This window comes from Pezoporus occidentalis, unplaced genomic scaffold (assembly GCF_034315485.1).
Source record: "Pezoporus occidentalis ecotype Australia unplaced genomic scaffold, CSIRO_AGI_Poc_V1 ctg528, whole genome shotgun sequence".
Taxonomy (NCBI): Eukaryota; Metazoa; Chordata; class Aves; order Psittaciformes; family Psittacidae; genus Pezoporus; species Pezoporus occidentalis.
Genome location: NW_026915864.1, coordinates 1 through 22,779, shown reverse-complemented (window position 1 = coordinate 22,779; position 22,779 = coordinate 1). Strand labels below are relative to the sequence as shown.

The following is a 22,779-nucleotide window of genomic DNA, read 5'->3' as shown; positions in this document are numbered from 1 at the left end:
TCTTTTTCAGAAGGTCTTTTGAAACTGTAAAGTCATCTTCAGGTATTAAATAATAAGAAGAAGACTCTCTTGTCTAGAAGAAACCAAACCATCTGTGGTTACAACTAAGGGTGGATCAAGGCCAAGTCAGGATAAGTATCTGTCAATACACTGGGAAGAAGCAGAGTGAAAACAGTAAGAAACCTGGAGAGGGGCTTTGGACAAGGGCCTGTAGGGACAGGACAAGGGGAATGGCTTTAACCTGCCAGAGGGGAGACTGAGATGAGCTCTTAGGCAGAAGCTCTTCCCTGTGAGGGTGCTGAGGCGCTGGCACAGGGTGCCCAGAGAAGCTGTGGCTGCCCCATCCCTGGCAGTGTTCAAGGCCAGGTTGGACACAGGGGCTTGGAGCAAGCTGCTCTAGTGGAAGGGGTCCCTGCCCGTGGCAGGGGTTGGAGCTGGATGAGATTTAAGGTCCCTTCACACCCAAACCAGTCTGGGATTCCATGTATCCAGATATAATGATTAAAAAGTGAATTAACACATGGAAAATGCATCAAAAAATCCCTCCAGGTAATGTGGAAAAGGCCTGGCTGGGTCCATCAAAGACAGATACCCAGCCATGAGGGGGCACTGGTGAACGCCGCAAGGAGAGTCTGGGGGGAGCATCTCCGTGGCGTGTGCTCTCACCTGTCAGGATCTGCAGCTCAGGGCCCCGGTTAAGTCAGAAACAATTCAATGCTGTTTTATGAGCCCTTGGTAGACCAAGGCTGCTCCAAACTCTGTCCGACCTGGCCTTGAACATTGCCAGGGATGGGGCAGCCACAGCTCCTCTGGGCACCCTGTGCCAGTGCCTCACCACCTGCACCACTCTCATCTCAATGCTATACCAAGAAGTTGTTGGGTTTTTACAATTCCCAGCTGACACCAGAGTAACTCCAACTTGAACTGTATGACACTTTATCAGGTTACAAGGGCATACTTTCACCTCTCTCCCTTAGAGCAAGCTCCTCAACCTGAAGTTGCAAGAAGCTCTTCCAACAGACAGCACATAAGATCTTGAAGTAAAACGAGGCAGTATGAAGATAGGAACCACATCAGAAGTGCTGCAGCATAACTACTAGAGCTGACAGTTCAATTAAAGCAGAGAGCACATTTCCTTTTCTATTCCAGCTGTTAACAGAACCCATGGGGGACAATCCCATGGGAGATGTCACTATTTCCTGAGGCAGTCTGCCAGCTTCTTTATTTATTTATTTTTAACATGTTTAACCTAAATTTTCATGTGCTCAATTTGAATTCCCAGCCCTTGGACTGGTCCTGCTGTTCTCCTCTGTGCTCCTTCCAACATAAGGATTTGCTTCTGGCAGGGGTGGCACGACGCTGATGACAAAACCATGTCACTGCAGTGTTGCTCCAGCTCCCTGCCACCCACGGCCCAACATGCAGATCACCCTGTTGCCTTCAAACTCCCTGACAACACTCCAGCACAGCTGCCAACATCGCTGCTCTCAGCTTTCTTCCTCTCATCAGATCACAAACATCTGGGGGTATTTCTTGCTGGAGGCATCAGAGGCATTCACCCGAGTTTATCAGCAATCTGGCTGTGTATCAGTCTTTCCAGATTCTTTATACCATGTTCTTCTGTGACTAACTATTGTGATATTTCTGCTACCCTGGCAGCAGCAGAGCACATGATCATCACAGTGTTAAATCTTCACTGAGAGGTGACAGAGGAACAGAATGAGAAACCCAGCACTGAGTTTTAAAGTCAAAATAAATCAGTAAGCCACAAGAACTGGATGACTATATCAGTAGTCCAAGGAGGCAGAAGGGGATATTCTAATAAAAAGTTTAGGGGTAAACTTATGCTGTCAACAGCATCTAGGTGATAGTAATAAAAACTCTATTATTATATATAATGCTCAGTACTGTAGCACTCTTCTTTCCCATTCTTGTATTTAGCCTCATACATTTAGCAGCAGAACAAAATTTGGACAAAGAAAGCAGAAAACCACCCACAGAGGCAGACTAGAACATATACTCACCATCCTCAGACACAGTCTAAAATCTCCCGGTTCAATCACAGCTCAGCCTTTTCTTGTTCTTTCACTAGTCTCACCTGCAGCAAAGAAGAAACAGCCCAGAGCAGAAGTTTAGATCAACAGTCATGATAGTTAGGTATGAACATAGAGGGAAAAAGTCTCCAAAAATCAAGAGCCCAAGAAGCCAGTACCCTGTTCCTCTCCCTGCTAACCTCCATTCAGTGTCTCTTTCAGGAGCTGCTGGAAGTCAGCTCAGTGTCCCAGGGAAGACACCAAGTCCATTTGGTCAGCCGCAACTTAAGGCATGCAGGATCCACCAGCACAGAGCAGCCAGTACCCCTGAGGTACAAACAACACACCTCGAGGGAGCATAAGAGGGAGCTGAAGGAAGAGAGACCTTGGCATTATGGTTCAAGGACCTGGGGAGGATCCTTCACATGAAACTAGAGTGCTGGGAGAAGACTGCTGTGGTCTTAGGAGGAGCTCACCTCTAAAATCACATCTTGTCCTACCAAGGAGGTAGGGCAGGACACAAGAGCTGCAGCCCCTGCTGCAGCTTCTGCCCCGCTAGCAGGGGCACTGGTCACAGGAGGTGTTTCACAGGACAGTAAAAGCCAAGCAGCAAGACTTGTGCAAGGTCCTGCTCTGAGAAGGTCCTTTCAAATAGCACTGGGTGGTCCCACAGCTGCCCTGGGATTTCCATGGAGGAAGAGACCATTCCTCAAGGTTTTCAGATCTCTCCAGTATGTGATCACTTGATCACCAACATCTCTCTCACCTGTCCACGTTCTGCCCTCTGCTCTGCCCTTCCAGCCCCACACCAGGGACTGAGTTACCATTAAGCATCACCTTGGGGAATGGGCTGGCAGCCCCAGCGCTACTCACCCGGCTGCACACACAGCCCCTTCACTGTGCACACAAGCAGCATGTGTGTCACAGTATATAACAGCACTAACAGTGTTTTCGGTGGGGATGCTCAGGATTTCAATGTAGCCTGAAGTTGGCTTAGAGCTCCTCAACTGAACCTGCTTCCTGCCGGTGGCCAGCACACGCCAAAGCTCCAGGAGTGCTCAAGGTCTTTGGGAAGTTTTGTCACCATTTATTTTTAACCTTGTTCCTCCACAGATGAAGTACAAATGTCACAAACGTGGAACTGGAGACTCTCACGCAACATACCCCAGATGAGAATCACTCCTCCTGCTGCCACTGAGGAACAGGGCTGCCTATAGAAGAGTTTCTGAATTCCTCCTCAAGGCTTTTTCTTCCACTCAGGAGTTTCTCTCCCAGCCCCAAATTAAGCGAGGTTGGACAACACACGACAGCAGCCAGGCTGAATGCCAGCACCGAGGAGTCATTTCTGAAATGTAATCCTCATGGTAAGCAAGCAGCAGGCAAGTCCCTCAGCACCCATCCTGCTCCAGCAGCACCTGGGTAGCAATAGTTAGTTACTCTTGTGCTTTCAGGTCATGTCTCATGTCCTGCCATGCAGTCAGTGAGAAAGTACTGGAGAAAAGAATGGGAGTTCAGAAAGATTCATCACTTGTGCACTGTATCACCTTACGTTTAAAAGCAGACCACCAAGTTCCAGGAAAACATGAAAAAAACCCACAATGGGAATTAACTTTTTTCCTAGGAAAACAGAAAAAGACAAATACTGCAATATCTCCCTTCAAACCCAGATGCAGCCTCTTTTCCACTATAAAAACCTTTTCCCCACTATTTAGCACAATGACCACGTATCAGGCTTCACAGGGAGGAAATAACCTCGCAGGAGATTAAGATGCCACCAGCAAGAGTCGCTGCCAACTAACTTTCACAAATGAGCTGAAAAGCACAATTAGCAGGGGAAGTAAAACGTTCAGCAAGCTTTGCTCACTGCTCTGGAGCCATCTGAATTATTGATAACCCTAGATGCCACACGAGTATTTTTCCGGCAGTACACTTTGTACTAATTCATTAAACCATTGCTAATGGCTACTTCAGTTTCTCCCTTCCTTCCTCGTAGAAGTCAGTTATCAGCAGCAACTGCAGCTCTCTGCCTACGTCATGTTTGAGGATGTTCCTGCTCACTCCCATCCCCCAAGCTCTTCTGGAAAGCCAGTTGCTCAAGAGGAAGGCAGCAGGGACTCCCGCAGCCGCATTAGCTCATCCCACAGGAATGCTGCCCCTCCTCCGCCTCCAAGGGCTTCCTCCTCCTGGTCGGGCAAGGATGAAGCTGAAGGGACTCCTGAGGATTCATGGGGTGAAGGAAGCCAGGAGATACCACAGAAACCCAAGTGCTGCTACTAGGACCGAGGAGAGCCTTGTGTCTCCAGCAGTACCCACATTATACCCGGCTCAGCCCACCCATCTGCGGTCAACTTTCCTCTTGTACTTGCGCAGCTCCATGTGCTCCTCTGCTGCATCCCAAATGCATCCCCCTGATTCAGGACAGGCTATGGTGCTCCTCCTTCCAAAGGCTGACAGCTCTGCTGCTGTAGCTTCCATCCAGTCTCCAGCCCTCAGGAATAAGGATGGCAGCTGCCCAGCGCACCCAGCACCACTGCCCAAACACCGCAATGGGCTGGCATCTACCACTGCCCCTGCTAAAGTCACCCACGTGCTTCTGCAGCTGCTCAAGGAGCTGTTTCACATGCAGGAAGTTGGAGTCCCCCAAAATCCAGGTCAGAAGCTCCCCATAAATCTTGGTCACAGGAAACGGGCTAGAGCTGGCCCCCTGCAATGCACAGCCAAGACGGAGGCTGAAGAGGGGACCAGACCTCAGCAAAACAAAAAGGACGAAACTGAAGAGATAAAAGGAGCATGATGCATTTCCACACATGGGTGGCAACCATGGCCCAGGGCCTTGTGCTGTTCTGGGGGGCATAAACATGGGCCTCGTGCCCCATGGCTGGGGCCCATTGCCAGGCTGGCAGGAGGCACAGGCAGCTCTACCAGTGCTGGGCCATGGGGTGATGCTGCCTGACACAGCTGGGCTGGGGAAGCAAAGGAACAAATTACTTCACTTGAGCATGTTTATACCCTGGATCCTACCCTGGAACTGTTTATCTCAGAGCCAAGCCCTCTCATAATAAGTGTCAGAGTTGAGAACGCTCATAAAACTCTCAATGTGCTCTCCCATGGCCACTTGTCTGTCTGACTTGGGCATTATCACACACTTTGCTGCACAACCATGTTATTCCCTTCAGGGATCTCTGCCTCTCCCAGTGCTGAACAGACTGGCAGGGACTGAGGCAGAGGCTGTCTTGAATCCTCTTCCCCCAGTTGCTGCAGATGCTGGAAGAGACACAAGGGCTGCGAGAAGAGCCTGGATGGAAGGACTGAGCAGCCTGTGGAGCTGCACCCATCCTCCTCCAGCATGGTCGGCCTCCACCTGAGCATGACACTTCACAGATGACCAGAGACTTCTCCATTTTCTGAACTGCAGCTCTGGACTCAAACACCAGTTTGTGTCTCAGCTGCAAGGCCAGCCAGGGTGGGATAAAACTGAGCATGTGCTGGAAAACCTGACTCTCCAAGCAAACATTAGGCTGTGAAAAATCAGAAGAAACACGTCTCACGGAGGTGCCATGGAAGCGCACTGCTGCTTCACCAGCCCGTGCTTACAGCAGCCTCATAGACAAGCTTGTGAAAGGCCTTGAGCACAGTTCGATTAACAACAGCAAGCCAGGAAACACCGAATTACAGGGAACGGCGCGGGTGCTCCCTGCACTCACCTGGGAGGGAGGGAGGGAAGAAGGGATGGCAGGAAGGAGGATGCTCATTAGGGCACGTGGAGCTTTGGGAAGGTGGAAAACACAGCAAAGGAGGCTTGCACCTCCAGCCCTGCTGGCTCTGCTGTGACGTGGGTTTCGGTGCATTGCCCCAGGTGAGGTGCGTGGCCCCTCCAGCAGTCCCAGGCTCCATTTTAATTGCTCATAAACCTTTGCCAATTGTGTGCAGTTGGAGGGAGGTTCCTGTGCTCAGCACCCGCCACAGGCAGAGTTTGGTTTAATTTCAGCTCAAATGGTAGCGTTAGTCCTGATGTGCTTCCTGGGGAAAAACACGTCCCAGTATTAAACTGGGGGTGTTAGAAGAAACAATCAGGAACCTGACTAGCCTTAGTTTGACCCCAGATGAAACAGAATAACCATCTCAAGCTTCTCAACTAATTAAAGGCTAAAAATGTAATAGTCAGACCACACAGTTACATGCAAAGCTGATTGTATGGGATGGTCTTTGTTATTTTAAGCACAATTACAGGTCCAAGGGCTGTCTCTAACGAAGGCAGCTACCAGCTGGTCTTCAACAACAACAAAACTTTTACTGCTGAGTAACTATTAACAAGAAAAGATTGGGCTACCGGAGCTTGGGAACGTCACAGCAATACCAGATGATGATGACAAATTGCCAAACTATTCAGATTGCTCTGCAGCACCAAGTGATCCTAATGTAACTGCACTGGGGTGCAACCGGGGGCAAGGTGTGAATTCAGAGGTCCAGGATGACCCACAGGTGAAGGGTTGCTGGAAACGCACCTTGGAAGACCCCACAACCACCTCTGCTGGAGCTGCCGGCCACGGAGCAGGCAAGAAGTCTACTGCAATGAGAGGCAGAAGTAGGGAAGAGCAGAGGTGGTGAACGCTGTCCTCACCATGCTAGGGCCATACCTACAGCTGCCTCCCAGCGGCCAGTGCTAAGACAGCAAGTCTGAAGCACAGAGACAAAACCCACCCGGTGATCCAAGGGAAAACAAGCTCCCATATGCAGTCTAACAAATACATCTATAAATAAAGAGAAGACATGTTCAATATGTTTAAGTATTTATGCAAAGTACAGTCAGCTCTGGGTAACTCTGCTGACAAGGATGTAGCTCAATCCAATTACTGGCAGATGAAGTTTCAGAATTAGATAAATTCCACCAAGCCTACGAAAACAGCCACCCTTTGTACTGCTCAGACCACTTCAGTGGATCAGCACCTGGGGAAATCACCTGGGTGATTTCTTCCTGTCCACATCTGAACTTACACACCCCTGGGCACGCAGAGCTGGTGATGCCCTCAGCACAGCCTACACCTTCCTGAGGAGGTCAGAGACACAGGAGCACAGACCGTATCTCATGTTCAAAGCCAACCTGACTGTGAGGGGCAGGGAGGATACAATAGACGTTCTTCCAGGGGAACATCTGCCATGGCACTGCATGTGCACTACCCATCCTGACTACCAAGGCATGGTCTCAGACCAACAAGGAGCAAGACACAGACATCACCCCTCTGAACCCACGATACAGGACCACACACTGCCCGAGAGTGGAGTCACCCTGGCTCACCTGCCCTCAGTGTTTTCCTTCATATTGGAAAATGACCAAGATCTCTCTGAAGACTGATTAGGCTCTTCTTGTGTTTGAAACAGGAACATCCAGGTTTCAAACATGGGACAGCACTCAAGAGCACGGACCAGGACACAGAAAGCAGTTCTTTGCAGGACTGCAGAGAGCCCGGGAGAACTGCTGTGGCCAGAAACACTCCTGACTATGCAGCACCATACCAGAGGAGAAAGGCCCTCAAAAAAACAGGCTAAGAGAGCTGGGCTGGTTCAGCCTGGAGAAGAGAAGGCTCCTTAAGGGGAGATCTTCGAGCAGCTCCAGTGCCTAAAGGGGCTACAGGAAACCTGGAGAGGGGCTTTGGACAAGGGTCTGTAGGGACAGGCCATGGGGAATGGCTCTAACCTGCCAGACGGGAGACTGAGATGAGCTCTTAGGCAGAAGCTCTTCCCTGGGAGGGTGCTGAGGCACTGGCACAGGGTGCCCAGAGAAGCTGTGGCTGCCCAATCCCTGGCAGTGTTCAAGGCCAGGTTGGACACAGGGGCTTGGAGCAAGCTGCTCTAGTGGAAGGTGTCCCTGCCCGTGGCAGGGGTTGGGGCTGGAGGAGCTTTAAGGTCCCTTCCAACACAAACCAGTCTGGGATTCCATGATGTGGCTGGCGCTTTCTCAGAATGTACAGTGAAGATGCCAGAGGCCACATCTAAGCCAGCACCATTATCAGGCCTGGAGTCATGTGGATAAGATCAGGACAGATCACCCAGCCCTGCTGGGCTGAGAGCCTGGCATCAAGGAGGAGGGAAACAGCACACGCATGTGCCAGCTGCAGAGGACTGTGCGCCCAGGTAAGCCTACAGAGAGCTCAGAGCAAAAGGAGGATGGGAACCAGAGCCACGTTGGGAGAGCAGATCCCTATGGAAGTGCTGAAGGAGCAGCAGAGGGAGCTCAGGGAAAGCATTTCAGATGCACAGCTGCCTGGAGTCAACCCTCCTGAAGAGTGAAGGGGCTGAGAATAATTGGAGATTTTGCCATGCTCCAGGTATTTGCAGCAGCAGTTTCAGTGCAGTGGGCGAAGCAGGTTGAGAAGATGAAGGACCTCAGTCTGAATGGCCTACGTAGAGGGGATTTACCAGGTGAGTGGCAAAAAATGCCAGCCACGGGAAGGGAGCAGGAGCAGAGGGAGCTTTGCCTCTACAAGGGAGATACTGCACAGCACAGGGAAGGATTTGGAGTTGGTGAGAATTTGAGAGTAAGGGGGAAGAGGAATGGTGCAACAGTGAGGAAAAAGCAGCACAGGGTAAGGGGCAAGAAAACAAAGCAGAACTTGTGCCTGAAGCAGGGGAAGAAGAGCGCTGGGAGAATCACCGAGGCAGGAGGGGATATCAACATGGTGTTTGGTCTTTTTCCCTCCTCTACAGTGAAAAGTAAGGCAAAAGAAGACTGGAGAAGTCAGAGGTGTGCCCAGAGCAGCCATAGGCTTGATGCTGACAAAAGCTCCTGTTTAGGGAAGACCACAGCAGATCCAACCCAAGCCTTGAGCCTGCAGCACGGCGGCAGGACTGGTCCAGAGCTCTACCATGGAAGCACCACTGCCAAAGCAGGAATGAACCTGAGAAGTCTTGGAAAAGTGAGTATATGACAGGAGAGATGGGCTGGAGAAGGCAAAGCTTGGGAAGAAAAATTCCACCCGAATTTGAAAGATGCCAAACTGGACAGGATGGGCCCGAGATGCACAGGCAGCGACAGCCTAGCACCCACCTCTGCTGCAGGCCCAGGGAAGAGCTTAGCCTGGGGTCACGACCAAAGCAGTCTAAGAACAACCTCGTTTGCAGAAGAGTGAAAAACCAGGGAAGTGAGAGACCCTCATGGGGCAACCCAAACTGCAGGACTGCTTTTCCAGCACCATTTCATCTGTCCCATCTTTCCCTCTGCCACACCTCATTCAGCCAGCAGTCAGGAGAGATGGATACACAGAGGAACCAGAGCACACCATGTGCAAGATGGCAGCGCACAGGCAGGCAGACACTGATGGACTACAACTCCAGCAGTGCCAGCCAGATGTCCCTACATTCTGGAGGATTACGAGGGAAGAGCACAGAGCCCAGGCCCCTCATGCACACTGCTATCCACCACCACAGCTACTGCAAGCATCATGAACTGCAGCAGCCTGCTTGCCTGCCAGCTGGCTCCTCTCTGACAGTGAAATCAGAATTTCAAGGGGGAAACTGTGAAGGAAGCCCCAGGTACTGCAGTGAGGACCACTGATGTGTGCTACTCACGATCACCTCCTTTCTCTTACCAGTGCCGTAGCAGTGGAATACACAGCTCTGAGGGTGAAGCACCCGGGGGCTGGTGGCACCAGGTGGCAGCAGCACCCAGGGATGTTCTTTCCTTCCTCTTCCTCCAGGACTGGCAGAGAACAGGCCTGGCAAAGGCACTGCCATCGCTGCTCTGAGTCACTTCCCATCCTGGCCAGCAAGAAGCTGTGGCACCAGCAGAGAGCAAGACAGACCCTCATTCATCTCAATGGCACTGGTGCAACCCTGGACTTAAAAGATCTCCCCCTGAACTCCCCCAACCTCCTAGCCTTTCATTCTGAGCTGGCAGAGGAGGGATCCAAGGTGAACTTCGTAACCACTTGACTGAGGGAGCCAGGAAGCACAGCTCTGGCAAACATTTCCAAAGCCCCTGGAACTCCAGCCCAGAGTTCTCCAGATTTGTTTGCTTTTCTTAAAACAAAACAAAACAAACAAACAAACAAACAAAAAGAGGCAGTTGGGACACTGGGATTCACAATTAAGCCTTTACTCAAGTACAATCGCCTGGTCCCTACCCAAAGCCGAGCAGAGGCACTGCAGTCCAGGCTCTCGTCTGCTCCCTGGGTCCTCTGCTGGCAGCCTGAGAGATGTGAGTGCTGGGCTCCCTCCCACTCTGCCACGGCCCCTCTCTAAACCAGATTTTAACTCAGTCTCAGGAAGGAAGCAACAACGGCTTCAAGGAAATGGGGCCTGTGCTACTAAGGTCACATCCCAAGTGTTCAGGCTGGAGCAGCTCTGTCTGAACTGGTCTTTGTGCAAACACTCCTTACCCATCAGGAACGTTTGCCTTTTGACTCTCATCAACTTGTGGAGTCTCTGACAACTGCAGTTTTCTTTGAAAGGCAGACTTTGTGCTTGCAGAAAAGTGTCTCATATACGTGACCCAAATGCACCAGAAAGCTCAGAAATCAAAAGATAAAGCCCTGAAGCACTGCTCCTGCTCTCCACCCTTCACCACCCCTCCCAGCCTGGCTCAGGGCTCTCCAGAGCACCCACCTGCCTTATGCTTATAATAACCATCTGGGTATTTTAAACAACTTAAACAGCAGCAACACAATTTCAGCCCTGTTGCTATTACAAATATCACTTCTATTATTCTTTTACACAAGAGGGATGTGGAGCTGTTGGACTGAATCCAGTAAGGGCCACAGAGATGCTGCAAGGGCTGGAGCAGCTCTGCTTTGCAGCCAGGCTGAGAGAGTTGGGCTGGTTCAGCCTGGAGAAGAGAAGGCTCCTGAAGGGGAGACCTTAGAGCAGCTCCAGTGCCTAAAGGGGCTACAAGAGAACTGGAGAGTGGCTTTGGACAAGGGCCTGTAGGGACAGGACAAGGGGGAATGGCTCTAACCTGCCAGAGGGGAGACTGAGATGAGCTCTCAGGCAGAAGCTCTTCCCTGTGAGGGAGCTGAGGCGCTGGCACAGGGTGCCCAGAGAAGCTGTGGCTGCCCCATCCCTGGCAGTGTTCAAGGCCAGGTTGGACACAGGGGCTTGGAGCAAGCTGCTCTAGTGGAAGGTGTCCCTGCCTGTGGCAGGGGTTGGAGCTGGAGAAGCTTTAAGGTCCCTTTCAACACAAACCAGTCTGGGATGATTCTCTATACAGGTGTCTAAATGTATTCATTTGGTGTTATTCTAGAAGCCTGAGGGTGTCTAAGGCGTCTGCCTGCAGCCGGACAGAGAACATGACCAATGGGGGAACTATATCCCCAGTAAAGGCAGCTGAAGGCTGGGCAGGATGCCTCTGACTTCCCGACAGGTACTAGACTAAACTGGTACCTGCCTGCAAGTACCTGAATCCACCCCTGGGACAGACAGTCAATAGAAACAGTGTCTGAAAGAAAAAAAGCTGCTGTTATTGCAGGTGATCACATTCCTCAGGGGTGTGACGGCCCCGCACAGCCACAGCTCCAGCCAGGCCTCCTGCTTTCTCCAAGGGTAGCTTCCTTCCATGGGAATAAAATGAAGCATTTTTCAGCTACCTACATAAACACATACACGAAAAAGCTACGACCAAAACTAGAGCAGGTCCGAGAGGATAACAAAGTATCAGATTTCTTCTCTTGAATAAGAGCCAAGCCAAGCCCAGTTTCCCTCGCAGCCTCCCCACTACCAGCTTGCACCAACAGAGGAGGATCCTGCACCAGGGTCTGCAGCACTGTCTGCAACATCTGACTGCTTGAAACACGGCTGTGAACACAGGTCTCTGCTCCGTGCTCCTCCCTGCTTCTGGAAACCCAGTTTCTCTCTAAAACTGGCAATAAATGCACTATTATCTAGTGAAGCACACAACTGCACCTGCCACGGGAAGAAAGCTCTAAAGCAGAGTGATGAACATCTGTTCAGGGTTTCTACCGTCAAGTTACAGGAAGACAGGAGTCCACAGCATGAGAGGAAAACCCTCAAGAACTGTTATTAGTAAGTTAAGAGCTCACTTGTGATTAGATGGTGTACTCAAAATCTCGCTGTTTGCTGAGCACAGGCAGCCTCTGGTCGGAGCTGTCATCTCCTGTGGGAGCACCACGTCCGAGGGGAAGCTTCTCTGCACGGTGCCCAGTGACAACAGCCTGGACGTCCTCCTGCCCTGTGCTGCAGCAGACAGGAGCCCTCTCAGGGCTTCATGTTGACACCACTGCTCTTCCCAGCCAGGCACATACAGCAGTGAGCTGGGAAACCTGCCCCTCCTGAGGCTTTTCCTGGGGGTTGTATCCCTCCCGGTAGCAAGCAACACCTAACCTGGCTGTTAACAATTCCCCTTTCCCACCCCAAGCCCCCCAAAACTCTGGTTTAAGAAGGTTAAACTGGAACCTCTGGTCTTTGATCTCTTGGCATCCAGAGCCTTCAAAACTGCTTTGCACTTTAGCAGGGGAAAATCACGTGAAGGGACTGCCTTGCACACTGACCCGCTTTCATTAATCAGCTCACCTCAAGCAACAGGACAGCAAGTTCAGGTGATCTTAACTGCCCTCCACCATGAGCTTAGCTGGTGCTAAAAGCAGTGCTGCACATGACATCCTCTCTAAAGGCACTCTTAGAAAGGGAAATCCCCAGCAATCAATAAAAGGAAAGAGAAGGCAATCAGATATATACAGCATGTGCCCCGCTTATTGAGCAGCGAGATATACAGCATGTGCTGTCCCTTCCCTGCTGGCAGCTTCCACCAGGACAGGATATGAAGACAGGCACGTGACTAAAAGGAGCCTGAAGATTTATACTCATCTGCTGCCATTCACAGGAACTTGTTCAGTGCCAGGAGCACAGCCTGGGACTTCTTACCTCTAATGACTGTATTAAAACTCATTAAGGATCAAATCCCTGCCTCTGAAATATTTAGGAAAAACTGAAATGCATCTGACGTACTGTATCTAAACCCAAGGACAAATCTCAGGGAGCAAGGTGCTTCTACTCGAGGAATTTCCAGAAGAAGGGCAGATGCAATAGAGGCGGGGGAGGGGGGGGATAAGAATGGTGGGACAGTGGGAAGAAGGGGGTTTCACTTCTCATCAAGCCTGTGTTTTATTATAAACCAAAACTGCTAGCCCACTTCACAGGATGAAAACTCTTTTGCTTCCTCTTTTGCCCCATTTAGCAATGGCAGTGGAAGCTCTGCACACTGTTTCCTAATGAGGCAGTTAGATCTGCACAGAACGCCCGCATTCATTTATATTATATATATATATATATATTTTATATTAAACTAAAATCTCACTCTCCTTGCTGAACAAACAGGCTCTGTCTAAGATCATCTTATCCAGCATCCAGAAGTGCTTGGCTGCCCTCTTCCCGCTCAAGTGCAGGGCAGGCAGCAGGAAGGTATCCGTCTGTTGGCTGCCACGGTCAGGGGTGGCTTTCCCTAGGCAGGGGTATGAGCAAAATTAATACATTCACTTTTAAAGTTCCAGAAAGGGGAAAGAGCAAAGAACAGAGGAGGCACGAAGCAATTTTATGCCAGTCCAAGAAGCACAAAGGACAGGAGCGAAGGCTATGACTCACTTGCTGGTACGTCCCAGCCCTGGCATCCACTCCCCCTGTGGGTCTGCATCAGCCCATGCTGGCTGCCTGCCGGTAACACAACATTCCCCCTGTAGCTGCCCACAGTATGTCTCCAGGCCGCCCTAGATGCAGCACAGCGTCTTGGATGCTAGAGGCTACCAGCTCTTCTAATGGGAACAGCCAATGGAGCGAGTCAGCCACAGGCACAAGAAAGGACATGACCAATTCTTCAGACAAAACCATGCTAGTCCATTAATTTCTTCTGATCATTTACTCATCTTTTAAGATAAGGGGCTTCCCTGCTGGCCCTGCTCCTCTTTAAGTCCATCAGATCTAAGCCTGAAGCAACTCCATTAATCATCACTTCTTCCCCCAAGTCTCATCCCTCACCTTCAGCCAGCAGAAAAGCTCCAACATGGCTCTTCATGCTACCAACCAGCTGTGCTGCAAAAAGAAAGCGTCTGCTCTTCTAGGGTTGGCACCCTGGTAATACCTGGTATCACACTATTCAGGAACAGAGCCAACAGCATCACTTAACGTTTAAGGTGAAAATTACTTTTGCACAGGTCACCTCTCTACGGGATGCTGCCCCCCAGCTCCCACCAGTGTTCTCTCCATGCACTGCAGATGCCCACTTGAAGGATCACAACTGCTCGGCTGGGGAACAGGAACAAAGCTATCACAGCCACCAGAAGGATCAGAGCAAAGCTGCTGCAGTAGCTTTTCTGAAGGTCCCGTGTCCACTCCAGACAGAGGAGCACTTAACACTGCCCCGTAAGATGGTGCAATCTGGCAAAGCTACAGGGAAAGTCTGGGACTTGCTCCTGGGTCCCCTCGGGGTTTCCTGCACAAACCTCCAATACCTGGGAGCCTCCCACACGGCCTCTGCCCTCACCACAGGACTTCTAACAAAAAGATTGTGTAGTCTTGTTATCATGTGCCCTTTAGTAACAACTGCCACTGTAACAATGCACTATGGGCTCAAAATCCCCTGGAAAATAGGGACTTCACAACTTGAACAAGCACTTCTCTATTGAAATCAAGGAAATTTCTCTTCCCACAGGCAATTAAATCCAAACATGAAAGCCCAGCGTACAATAACAGACATTCAGAGCCCAATACGCATTTCACCTGCCTAAGAGATAACAAGGCCCTGGGCAAGGCATCAGTGCGGGTGCCAGAGCAGGAACAGGATGGACATACAGCAGTGGTTTATCCTGGCAGAACTCCCTAAATCTGGTAATAGAACTACTTTATAAAGGCACTGTACTGCACGAGCTCTAGTACCAACCTGAGCCTAGGAGTGCCAGAGCGGGCAGCAGTACCAAAATTCAGTCACTTGGTTAACAATCCATCAGTTCAGTGAGGCTACCACTTCCCTGCAAAGAGCCACTGCTGACCTCAGCTCTGTCCCCTTCCCTGGACACAGTGTTATTCCCGCTTCCTGCAAAACGGGAAGAGGCAGCACACACAGCTCCTTTTGGAAACCAGGTCCAGACAGAGAGGTTTCCCTGCTGCAATAAAGATGTGATTTCCCTTTGCTCAGGCTCCCTCAGTATCCACAGCTGCCTGCTGGGTTTGCACACACATCCACAGGCAGGGTTACCTCTGGGTAACACCAGGTCGCCAAGTGTGCAGAAACTGGGGGCACTGGGAGCTTTCCTTTCCTAGAGCAGTTGCTTCTTGTCAGCTGCTTGGGAAGGATGTGGCTATGAAAAACACAAGCCAGTAGCTCCACTGACTGTTAGGCACTGGCACTTTCCAGAAGCAGATTTCTCCCCCATACCGGGCAGGTGGTGAACAGCCTCAGGCAGGTGAGAGATCTGTTTGCAGAGGACTGAGAAGAACCAAGCACACTGTGTAGAGGCACAGAGGATCTGAATACACAGAAAGTAAAGCTGATACCCCAGGAAGAGAAGGCAGAGTTAATCCCCCTGCAGGGATTCCAGCCATTTGCTGTCTAACCCATTGGGACTGCAGGGAAATGGCTGCCCAGGAGCACAGCAGATAGAGGCAGGCAGATCCTCCCCACACCAGACCTCAGCTGCAGCTCCCCAAGTCACGAGGGCCTCAGCTTTAAAAATAATAGTAAAAGCATCAAAGGAAATAGCTCCCACATACAGATGTTAAAGTATCAGGCCGTGATAAACCCTGGAGTCTCACCACTTGTCACACTGGAGGAGCACTGCAGAGGGAATGAGGAGCTGACAAGGGCCCAGACCTCCCCAGGGGTGCAGGAGAGTTGACAACAGGACTCCGAAGCATGAGATGTACTTCAGCACAGCCAGAGGGAAAATTTAACACCGCACATCACCGGCAACACACAGCAGACACAGCATCATCGGTGGTATGTAAAGCGATTTAAAAGCACCTCTGATGCTTCCAGAGGAGCTCACCAAATCCCACTTCACTGTGCATCTTCCCACCCCCCCGCCAATACGTTACAGCTGTATTTCGCCCATCTGATTTCTGCCCCACCACACACTGGCTGCTCCACTTCACATCAGCCTCCCCAAGCCTTGGGGCTGAAGAGACTCCCTTCCACTCACCCAGGTCTGACCTTCAGGGCAGCACAGGTTTCTTGGTTTGCAGCCAGATGCCACGGGCTTGCTCCAGTTTTCAGTAAGAACAAAGCACTTCAGCCATTGGGAAATCCAGTCTATCATTAGGGAAGAAACGCAGAAGTGCCTCTGGCACTGGGGCAGCTGCAGCCCTGACCTGGATGGAGGCAGGAGGGGGCTCTGCAGCCTGGCCAGAAAGCATAAGTACAAGGCCAAATGATGCTGACTGGGGTGAGAAGCAATGGCTCCAGGGCTCCTCACATTCTCCCAACCCTGCACATGAACAGCCCAGGTCACCAGGAGCCCATCAGGTGACGAAGTGCAGACACTGACCCAAGCTCGGAGCTGGCAGCCAAGTACCCTCATGCAATGTTCTCAACCCGGGTATAGGGGCCTCCATCCACGAAACCCTGAAAGAACAGCTTCCCAGGCTCATTTTAAAACAGCAAGACAGAGTTCCACCTGGCTCTGCCCCACTGTGTGCTGTGGCACCGAGAGCTATGTGCCAGCCATGCTCCAGCCACAGAGTGCACTTCCACAAGAGACTTTAAAAGGTTTAAAGAGAAATTTATTGTGAATCCAGGCAGCACAATTGAAATAACAGAGGCGACTGAACAGATTTATGTTGGATCGCCACAAGGCACTCATCCACTTGGGGAAAGCTGGCTACTTCAACAAGTTTCTAGAACAAAACAAAACCCCTTCTGAAGCTTCCAGAAAGAACAATGCAAACTGCACCCCCTGCTCTGAGCAGTGCTCACTTGCAACAGAGATGTTCAGAGAAAGACTGGCAGGCTAAGCAGTTGAACTGACTGTGAAGTAGAAATGCTTTGAGGGTCCTTACCATAAAGCTGTCACTCACAAACAGTACCATGTCCAAGCACGTTCTGCCAGAGAGAACAATCCCACAGTCTCATTTTGCAACGAAGAACTGGTCAGGTTGCAAAACGAACAATGACTCCGTTTTCCAGTCAGTGCTGTCTGAGCCATGAAATGGAAGAACGCTGAGCTCTAGAGAGTACCCTGCCATGAATGTGGGCTTAAGTTCAGATAGAAGACTTTGCCCCTGAGCAGATAACTTGTGATCTGTGGCTACCTCTGCCTCTGCTGCCAGGATGGACTCCTCCAGAGGGGTGGAGCTGATGCAGAAGTAGCCCCTGCAAAAGTCAGCAGGCTCAGCTTCTTGCTAGGTCTCAGCCAGAGGTCCCCAATATACAGCCTGTACTTTGCTATCCAAACAGTCCCATGTGCCTCATCTCTCTCTAACTCCCTTCCCAAGGCTCAGGTAAACCACATCCCTCCTGTGAATGCTGTGCCTCTCCTCCCCAGTGTGATGAGACCTACATCCTTGCAGGAGGCAGCATGGTATCTCCACCCCCACGAAAACACTTGTTGGGAAAAGCAACACTCTGTCATGCACGCCCCGGAGAGCCGACCTCAATGGGTCTGTAGCGCCTGAGATCAGCTGTATCCAACACACTGTTGAGCAAACACTCCACCTAGAAGATAAGCAATACGATGCACGAGGGAAGGAAGGTTGGTATTGCTCTGTATCAGACACTAAAAGGAACAGGCACTACAAAAGCACACAATGTAAAAGGAAGCCTCTGCAGTCAGAAGCTTGATATGTGCTTAAACAGAATATAGAGACATGTAATGCTCCTCCCCTGGGACAGATGCTGGGCAGGCTGCTCCTGCTTGAAGAAGAAATTTGAGGGCATCTCTCAACTGAACAAGAGCAACAGAATCAAAACAAGTAACAACAAAGTCATTACCACTGCTAAGAGCAGGAACCATCTGTTTGGTTTGTTGCTGCTATGTCCCATTAATGTTATCTCCTCTAGGGAAGGCAAGACACTGCTTTAAACTCCACCATCTCAGGTCTCTGAAAGATGCTGCAAAACCAATCCTGTGCAGAACCATTCCCACAATTCAATCCCATCCCCAGCGAAGCACAGGGCCCTGGAGAAAGGGAAGAAGCAGCTCCAGCTCAGAGGCAAACCAAGAAATCTCAGAGTAAACGGAGGCACTGCATCAAAACCTCAGGGTGAGGGAGGCTGAGCACAAACACAGTGGGAGAACTGTCACAGAGCTGCATTGGAAGGAGACTGAACAGACCCTAAACATCCACAGGCATCAAAGCCTCTGAGCAGCCGTGAGACTGACCAACCCAGAGATAAGTGAAGCAGAGATGGAGGGAAATGAATGGAGGTAAGAGGGTGTGTGTGTGTGTGTGCACAGCCCAAAAATGGCTCCGAGAGTTCAGGCTTCAGGAGGAGGCTTCCTGTTACCAGTACATGCTCCCTGGCAGGAAAACTGCGTGCTGGGCTGCACCCCCAGAGCGTGAGCAGCAGGTCGAGGGCAGGGATCCTGCCCCTCTGCTGCCCCCTGGGGATACCCCCCTGCAGTCCTGATCCAGCCCTGGGGCAACACCACAAGAGGGATGTGGAGCTCTTGGAGTGAGTCCAGAGGAGACCATGGAGCTGCTGCAAGGGCTGGAGCAGCTCTGCTCTGGAGCCAGGCTGAGAGAGCTGGGCTGGTTCAGCCTGGACAAGAGAAGGCTCCTCAAGGGGAGACCTCAGAGCAGCTCCAGTGCCTGAAGGGGCTACAGGAAAGCTGGAAAGGGGCCTTGGACAAGGGCCTGTAGGGACAGGACAAGGGGAATGGCTTTAACCTGCCAGAGGGGAGACTGAGATGAGCTCTTAGGCAGAAGCTCTTCCCTGTGAGGGTGCTGAGGCACTGGCACAGGGTGCCCAGAGAAGCTGTGGCTGCCCCATCCCTGGCAGTGTTCAAGGCCAGGTTGGACACAGGGGCTTGAAGCAAGCTGCTCTAGTGGAAGGTGTCCCTGCCCGTGGCAGGGGTTGGAGCTGGATGATCTTTAAAAAGGTCCCTTCTAACCCAAACTATTCTATGATTCTACATAAACAGGCTTATTTCAAATGGGATTTAACCACTGAATGTGATTCAGTTTCATTTCTGCTCACATTCCCAGTTAAAAGATTTTCCTGCGCAGACAGAGAACCAGGCATGGCTCCAGCACACACAGCAGCACAGTGTGTTACAGCTGCTGGAGCTGTGCAAATCCATTGCAAGGTCTGAAGCTCTGGCTCCAAAGCTGCAGCACCTTGCACCAGGGCGCTTCCTTCCTCACAAAAATTCCCCCTCTCTGGTGGGAAACACACGATTTCCTTGGATTGGGTTCTGGGCTGCAAGGGGCAGGTGCAGTTGTACTTGTTGCAAATGCAGAGAGCAAGACGGCAACCAAGCAGAGCAACCAACCAACATGTACTCAGAAGTAGGCCTGAAGAAGCTTTTACTATTTATAAGCCAATCATCTGATCCCTCCCAAGGGAAATCCTATCCTTTTGTAACTGCAGTCTCTGCAGGACTGTGAGGGAGGAACAGAAGGGAAGCAATTACATCGACGAGGAGCTTACCCAAAGCACTGGGACAAAATTCCTCCCTGCTCTGTAGCAGTGCAGGCATCTTCCTGGAGAGCAAGCCAGGGATTATGAGCAGGGATTAATCTGTTATGGTAATTTGCCAAGAGCAAAGTAATTTTTTAAACAGCTCTCTTCTCCATTCATCGCTCTCTAAAAAGGGCTCCAGTCTACTTCTGCAAATGTTGGCATTCTCCTGCGAGCAGCAATAGGGAGTCTCACGATAAAGAGCTGGCATACAGATCCAGGAACACATCAACCAGCAGAGAACCACGGTTGGATGGAGCTGCCTTGGGGAGTGGGCAAGCAAGGATGGAAGAGAAATTGCTTCCATAATTGCTTGCTAGTTATTAATTCCTGAGGGAACATTCCTGTCCTGGGAAGCTGAGCATGACGTGCAGGTATGCATCACTGATTTTTTTTTTTTCCTCCTGTTCACATTTTGTCCTGATATAAATAATTGGGGTTAGATTATATAGCTTTATTTGCCTGTAAAACAAAGCTCAGTCCTTTCCAACGCAACCACACAATCCCCAAGAAACAATATCGTTTTCTCTCTAGCCTCCTGTGAAAAAACTCTCTCCTGCAGATGACAGTGGTCTCCAAAGCCAAGCTGAGGATACAGAGCAGGAGTAGCAATAGCTGTGTCCCCACCAGCACAGACTAAAGCGACATCTCGAGGAGGTGGCCCAGCTCCTGGCACAATCTTCACAAGCATGAGGGAGGCCTCGTGCTGCCTCCAGGTGAGCAAAGCTCAGCCAGCTGCAGGCCATGGGAGGGGGAACCAGTGCACCCACCACCTCTGGTCCCACCAGAGCCAGGACAAGGATGGCTCTGAAAAATCCACATGAACCAAAGCCAAAAGCAAGGCAGTACATCTCCTGGTAGATTCAGATAGAGCAACAGCTGCACAGCAGCATTCTCCAAAGCTGCTGTACCATGGTAAGATACAGCCCCAAAGCTTCCCTTGAGTCTGGATTTTTGCTTTGGCTTTTTTTCCTTTTAGCTTGCTCCAGACAGGTCCAAGTGACTCTGCTGGCCAGACACCCCAGTGAGGCCCAGAAGGGCACTGCCACAAAGCCAACAGCAATGATACCTCCGAGGCTCACTCAGCTATCTGTCACCGCCAGCATGAACAGCCTCCTGTGAATGCAGCGAAGGGAAGAGGGATCCGTGTGCTCCTAGAAATTAACAGCTATAAGTAAAACTTTAACATTTATTTCCTAGTCCCCATTTCCTGGCATATTCCTCTTCCATTGAGCATCCTGAAAGGCGCCATGGTACCCTACAAGCTCCCAAGCTGTTCCCACACAACTCCTCTAGCTGGCAGCCGAGCAGCAGCACTTGCCCTTGCTTTTACTGAAAAAAGAAAAGCATTGAGACTTCATGTTAAAGTTGGCAGCTAATGCAGAGTCAAGGGTGACTCGGGGAGGTTTGTTCTCATGCTTGAATCGTTATCACTCCAAATACAGGCTCTGGTTTTGAGGTGCACACTTGCACACCACCACCCACTGCATGAGTGCCCACAGTGCAGCCTCTGCCCTCCCCAAGTACATGCAGACTGACAAATCCCCTCTAGGCTTCCCGCGGGATGGAGTTCTCCTCACCACAAGGCGGCTTTTTGCACCTTTAATCCCACCCTCGTACAATGCCTCTGAACTCTGCCCAGATTTCCACCAACCTTCACATCACACAGAGGCACCAGCCCTGGGCACTGCTGCCTTTGCACCACTGTGGGAGCTGAGCTAACTGGTACCTCCTCCTCCTCAGGGAAGTACCAGAGACCACCTTCTCCTGCTTGCTTCCAGCCATGCTTCTTCTGTTCAACATATTCATGAAGCCAGGCAAAACCCACCTAGGAGAGACTTCACACCCTTCTTCCTTGTTTCTCTGTTCACATAACGGACTGCTCCTGAGCAGTTCACCTCCTCTGGTAGATGTGTGGCCTCACCAGAAGTACAAGGCCAAACTAACCAGACCACTGTATCGCAGCCTCATCTCCAGTGTTCTGCACAACACTCTGAGCTGCTTGTGCACTTCATCAACTTCTAGCTGCAAACTTTCTCTGGGTCATTGACAAGATCAGTGGTAAGATCTTTGTGAGACCATTAACATCATGTCCCCCACAATATCCTGGGAGCTACCAATATGACATGGGTTATCCTGAGCTCATCTCCCTTCACAACTCAGCAGGAAAAGCCAAAGGCATTGTAGCTGCTGCTTTAGGGAACCGGTGTGCACAGCACGTGGGTGCCAAAGCTTATTGTAAATAAACGTCAAAGCTGCAACACAGACTCCATACACCAACCCCAGACCCCCAGCCACCTGCAGTTTCTAGGTGCCGCAGGGATGACTCTGAGCCCCAGCGCAGGGGAGGCACCCTCCCCGGAGTCACCGGTGCCTGGCCTAGGGCGGGGGCACGGGCACAGGCGGAAGGCTCCGGCAGTACCCGGCGGGGTCTCCGCGGCACAGCCTAGGTGGCCCTTGGCAAAAGGGGCGTGCGCGCCGCCGCAGCTCCTCTCCCCCGGCCGAGAGAGGCGAACCGGGCCCGCAGCTCCGCGCCCGCGGCCGGGCGTCCCGCCGGCGGGCACGGTTTACCGGGCCCAGGGGACGCCCACTGCAGTTCCCGGTACAGCGGGGGAAGGCCCAGCGGACAGGCGGCCTCCGCTCCGGCCTGGCCGGCGGAAACTCCGAGGCCCGTTCCTTTTCTTTAACGCGATCCAGCCCGTACCCCTAGGAAACACCTCGGGGCCGCCCCCGGCCACCCCGCTCCGCAGCGGGCGGCAGCGCAGGCCGGCGCGGGCCCTGAGCCACCGCCCGCGCAACCGGGCCGAGGCTGCTAGCTACGGCCGCCGCCTGAGCGGTGCCGCCACCGGGCTGGCAGCCGCCCCACGCACACAGGCCCCGGGAGGCCCCGGGAGGCCCCGCTCACCGCGCGGCGACGGGAAGGAGCGGGGCCCAGCCCGGCCGGCTGGCGGGAGCAGCCTAAGGGGCGCAGGCAGGGTCGGGCAGGGGCAGAAGCGGCGCTCGGGGCCGGGGACCGGAAGGGCGGACCGGCGGGGGGGGGGCAGGGGGTGGGGCGGACGGGAGGGGGCACCGGCAGGGTCTCACCTGGCTCCGGCCGCGCCACTCCCGCCTCTGCCGCGTGCAGCTCCG

At 51.8% G+C, this 22,779-nt stretch overlaps 1 protein-coding gene across 5 annotated transcripts in view; it reads right to left on the bottom strand.

Moving 5' to 3' along the window:
• MTMR4 (myotubularin related protein 4) overlaps positions 1–22,779 on the bottom strand; it is a 52,997-nt gene extending 30,218 nt beyond the window's left edge. Inside the window, exons 1-3 of one of the 5 annotated variants that reach the window (XM_062637445.1) lie at positions 22,735–22,753; positions 16,172–17,682; positions 2,025–2,098 (exon numbers count right to left, since the gene is read on the bottom strand). In XM_062637445.1, the coding sequence (XP_062493429.1) occupies positions 2,025–2,027 (3 nt within the window). In that variant the 5' untranslated portion in view covers positions 2,028–2,098; positions 16,172–17,682; positions 22,735–22,753. Of the gene's footprint in view, positions 1–2,024; positions 2,099–16,171; positions 18,620–21,948; positions 22,097–22,734 lie in introns of those variants that run through there. The other 4 variants (XM_062637442.1, XM_062637446.1, XM_062637443.1 and 1 more) reach the window with 4 other exon arrangements.